The sequence below is a fragment of the Penaeus japonicus genome, unplaced genomic scaffold (genome assembly GCF_977035675.1).
Source record: "Penaeus japonicus unplaced genomic scaffold, GWHDUDI00000001_assembly GWHDUDI00000030, whole genome shotgun sequence".
NCBI lineage: Eukaryota > Metazoa > Arthropoda > Malacostraca > Decapoda > Penaeidae > Penaeus > Penaeus japonicus.
Window position 1 is genome coordinate 22796915 of NW_028234432.1, and position 4453 is coordinate 22801367.

General features: G+C 42.3%; 1 protein-coding gene across 1 annotated transcript in view; it reads left to right on the forward strand.

Annotated features, from left to right (window-relative positions):
- The first annotated feature begins 4312 nt into the window (after nucleotides 1-4312).
- LOC122254086 (inactive ubiquitin carboxyl-terminal hydrolase MINDY-4B) overlaps nucleotides 4313-4453 on the forward strand; it is a 31626-nt gene continuing 31485 nt past the window's right edge. The window contains exon 1 of the mRNA XM_086554734.1: nucleotides 4313-4357. Within this exon, the coding sequence (XP_086410860.1) occupies nucleotides 4313-4357 (45 nt within the window). The remainder of the gene's footprint in view (nucleotides 4358-4453) is intronic.

Below are 4453 nucleotides of genomic sequence, written 5' to 3' on the forward strand. Positions count from 1 at the left end.
GCCAATCTGTCTAACATCTGCTAATCAATCTATCTTCATAATCTTCTTTTTCCGTTGATTTAGAATGTTCTGTATAGTTTTGTTGTAAAGGGATAGCGTGTTTATTTGTTTTACTTATATATTTTTTGGTTCAAGTTATTAAGTGGTATATTGCTGATGGATGTATTATAACCGGTGCGGAGTTGTTAGCTCGTGGATATGTTACGTTCATGGCAAGTTAGTGTATTTTCTAGCAATAAAATATTTAGGTTTATGACGTGACATAGCCTAGAAATTTTGGTTGGGGAGACGGAGAGAGACTTTTAGTGGACGCTTATCGGTAGCCGCTGTTCTCATCTAATTCTAGTGTTTTGTAGAGTTATCGAACTAGAAACTAATACGTGTACCTGAGAGATGATAACAATTGATCGTGCCTGTATGCAAATGCAATGGATTCAGGAAACTGTAGTCACGAAAGGGTTTACACCATAACCCAAGTGACTTGTCGGAATAACATTACAATAAGTGCTCGAGGGATCTTAGCTGGAGCGTGGAGAAGAAAAAAAAAAGTTCCGCCCTTACGCGGCGTCCATCCGCCGGCTGCCCTCTCTGAGATCGTTACTCCCCCCCACCCGACCCTACTTACGTTACCCTTGTCTAATGTACACCCCCGTGGGGTCGCGGCCCCCCGACCTTCCTCAGAATCGCCACCCCGTCCCCCTCCCACACCTACCATTAAGCCCCTCTCTCTCATACCTTTTCCCGACCCTCCCTCCTCCCTACTATTGCCCTCTCTCTTACCAACTGGCAATCCGACACCTATCCTTCCCCCTTCCGCCTTCCCTCTCCTGCCGCCGGCCCCTCTTGTCCTGACCTCCTAGCCCCTGTCCAAGCCCCCCTCCCCATTCCCCATTGCCCCCCCTAAGCGGCGCGCCTCGCATGTGCGCAGTGCCCTCCACCTAACAGGTTAAAGGGGGGTATGGGGTAGCCTTTGTCATGATAGCAGTTGCTGTCACTGCCGAAGTGACAATGTCCACTGTCTTGACTAATTTTTTTTTTTATTCCACCCCCTTTACCTTTTTTTTCTCCTCTTTCCAGTCTTCTTGCTCTCATTTTTCCGCTTCTTCTTCTTCCTCTTCCTTTTATCCTCCTCCTTCTTCTTCTACTTCTTTTTTCTTCTTTTTTCTTGTTTCTTCTGCATTTTCCTCTTCTTCTTTTCTTTTGGTTCTTCTTATTATTCTTATTCCTCCTTCTTCTTTTTATTATCATAATCATCTCTTTTGTATTTCTTCTCATTTCATTTTTTCTTCATCTCCTACTTCTCCCTTTCCCCCTCCAACTCTATTTTCTTCATCATCATATTTTTTCTTCTTATCTACCTTAATCATCCTCATTTATTCCTTCATCTTCTTCGTTTTCCCCAATTTCTATTCATTATCGTCGTTCATTTTCTTTCTATTTCAAGTCGAACTTCTCTCCTCTCCTCTTCTTTATTCGTCTCTTCGTATTGTTCTCTTCAGATTTCATTATCTTTCCACTTTTCTCTTTTTTTACTATCGTTATCATCTTTATCATATATTGCTATGATTATTTGTCTTTGTGCGTTCTACATTCTCGTAGATTAATGAAAGAGAGAGAAGGGGGGGGGGGGAGTGACCAAGAGAAATAAAGAAAGGGAAAGAAATAAAGGAGGGAAGCATGAAAGTAAAAAAAAGAGAGAGAGAGAGAGAGAGAGAGAGAGAGAGAGAGAGAGAGAGAGAGAGAGAGAGAGAGAGAGAGAGAGAGAGAGAGAGAGAGAGAGAGAAAATAAATCAAGAGAGAGACAGACAAGAGAGACAGACAGAGAGAAAGAAAGGGAAAGAGAATGAAAGAAAAGAGAAAACGAAAGAGATAGAAAAAAAGAGAAAGAGAGAAAGAAAGTGAAAGAGAATGAAAGAAAAGAGAAAACGAAAGAGATAGAAAAAAAAGAGAAAGAGAGAAAGAAAGAGAAAGAGAGAGCCAGAGTTAAGGAATAAGACAGTTTAGGCTTCAAGCGCCTACCCAGAAATCTAAGTAGAAAACGAAGAGTGACAAGCACCCTAATTCGACAAGCGCTCACCTGACGACACAAAAAACACGCTCTGTCAAATCGTAACTAGTGTGCCTGTTTGTGTGAGAGAGCGAGCGAGCGAGAGAGATAGATAGATAGATTGATAAAGAGAGAGAGAGAAGGAGAGATAGATAGATTGATAGAGAGAGAGAGAGAGAGAGTGCGTGTTTGTTTATGAGGGAGAGTGAGAAAGATAGTGCGAGTGTGTGTGAGAGAGAGTGTGTGTGTGTGTGAGAGGGAGAGAGAGTGAGTGTGTGTGTGTGTGTGTGTGTGTGTGTGTGAAGAAGAGTATTAGAGAGTGAGAGAAAAAAAATGTGTGTATGTGTTAGAGAGCGCGTATGTGTGTGTGTGTGTGTGTGTGTTTTTGTGACAGAGAGAGAGAGAGAATATGTGTGTGTGAAGAGGGGTTATGTGTGTGTGTGTGTGTACGAAACAACAAAAAAAGAAAGGCAGTTTATCTATCTCATTTTACCATTCTATCTGATTATATACTCATTTATTTATCTATCTATATTTTCTTTGTCATCCTTCAGATATCTATCTGTACATTTAGTATTATCATTTTCAATTGCTGAAATTGCGTCCTATTTTCTTTCTTGTTAAGGAATGCTAAAATTATATAATTTTCTTGCCTTATTTTTGGCACACATACGAGAGAAAGACCGAGTCTATTGTTTCCTTTGTAAATATTCACTCAGTTTTGGGGGATCTGATCTCTCTTTTCTCGAGCATTATCTATCCAGAGTGAGTAGTGAGTGAGCTATTTAGCGGATGAGTATATCAATCGGCTGAGCTTGTCGGATCTCTCAGCTACATCAAACGCCAGCAGCCCCGCGGCGCCGGGGGGTCTCACTCGAGCTCTAGCTCTCTCCCCTTTTCTCTCTCTCTCTCTCTCTCTCTCTCTCTCTCTTTTCTCTATCTTCTCTCTATCTCTTCTATCGCTCGTATCTCCTCTGCCTCTCTCTCTCTCTCTCTCTCTCTCTCTCTCCTCTATCCCCTCTCTCTCTCTCTCTCTCTCTCTCTCTCTCTCTCTCTCTCTCTCTCTCTCTCTCTCTCTCTCTCTCTCTCTCTCTCTCTCTCTCACTCATCCTCTCTATCTGCCTCACCGTCTCTTCCTTCCTCTCTCTCTCTTTCTCTCTTTCTCTCTCTCTCTCGCTCTCGCTCTCGCTCTCGCTCTCGCTCTGGCTCTCTCTCTCTCTCTCTCTCTCTCTCTCTCTCTCTCTCTCTCTCTCTCTCTCTCTCTCTCTCTCTCTCTCTCTCTCTCTCTCTCTCTCTCTTTTTCTTTCTCTCTAGTCTTGATAATCGATTATCCTGTCATTTATCAGACGTTCTTTAGATCAAAGGTCAAAGGAGGAAATGTCTTCCGTCTTAACGTGACCTCGTGGAAAAGAAAGAAAGAAAAACATATTGTTATTGCAACTGTCTGCGAATGCAATATCTATCTATGATTTTCTGATCATAAAACCTGAGGATTTGTTTACATAACAGCGCGCGCTCCCCGGATATGCGATTAAATCGAATAGACAACTAATGATTCAATAGGAATCAGATCATCAAGATATATACAGTTAATACAACAATGTGATTATTCCGTTGAGTCGAGTTGCGAGATTCTTAGTTTCACAAATCCTAATTTCCCTTCGACTCAGGAGAACAATACAAACAAGTAAACAGATTAGGCTCCCTCATAAAAAAAACAAAGTAAATAATGAAAAAAAAATACATAAAACTGTACATGAAAAAGGAAAAGATGATACATATCATAGTATTGCGTGAAGACTGGGCCTGTTTGCATTTCGATTAACACGCGTCTGAGAAGACACGGTGAACAGCCTCTGACCTGGGAAAGCCGGGAGAGGGTTTTGATATCCTGCTGAAGCAAAGGTCAGCAAGTTGCAAAGGTCAGGGAGTTGCAAAGGTATGAGGATAGATTTTTTTTTTTTTTTTTTTACAAATATTTCGTTGCTGGTTGTTGTTACCATCGCTAGGAAGTGGAAAGTAAGTTTGGAAGAGAGAGAGAGAGAGAGTGGGGGGGGGAGGGGAAGCGAGAGAAAGAGACATAAAGAGAGAGCAAGACAGAGAGAGAGAGAAAGAAAGAGAAGAAGAGAGAAAGAGAGAGAGAGAAGAGGAAGACGAACAGAAACCAAAGCCTTAAGAACCGGGAAAAACAGAACATACACACGAATCGACCGAATAAGCGAGAGGACAATTACTAGCACGCGACACAGTGCGACAACCCATACGATGCCGCCCACCACGCCCATCACGCCCATCACACCCGTCAAGCGAGTTAGGGCGAGGGAGGGCAGTATCACGCGAAGATAGAAGTCAACTGTTTTATCTCTTGTCACCTCGACCGAGGAAAGTCTATCTGAATGGAACTTA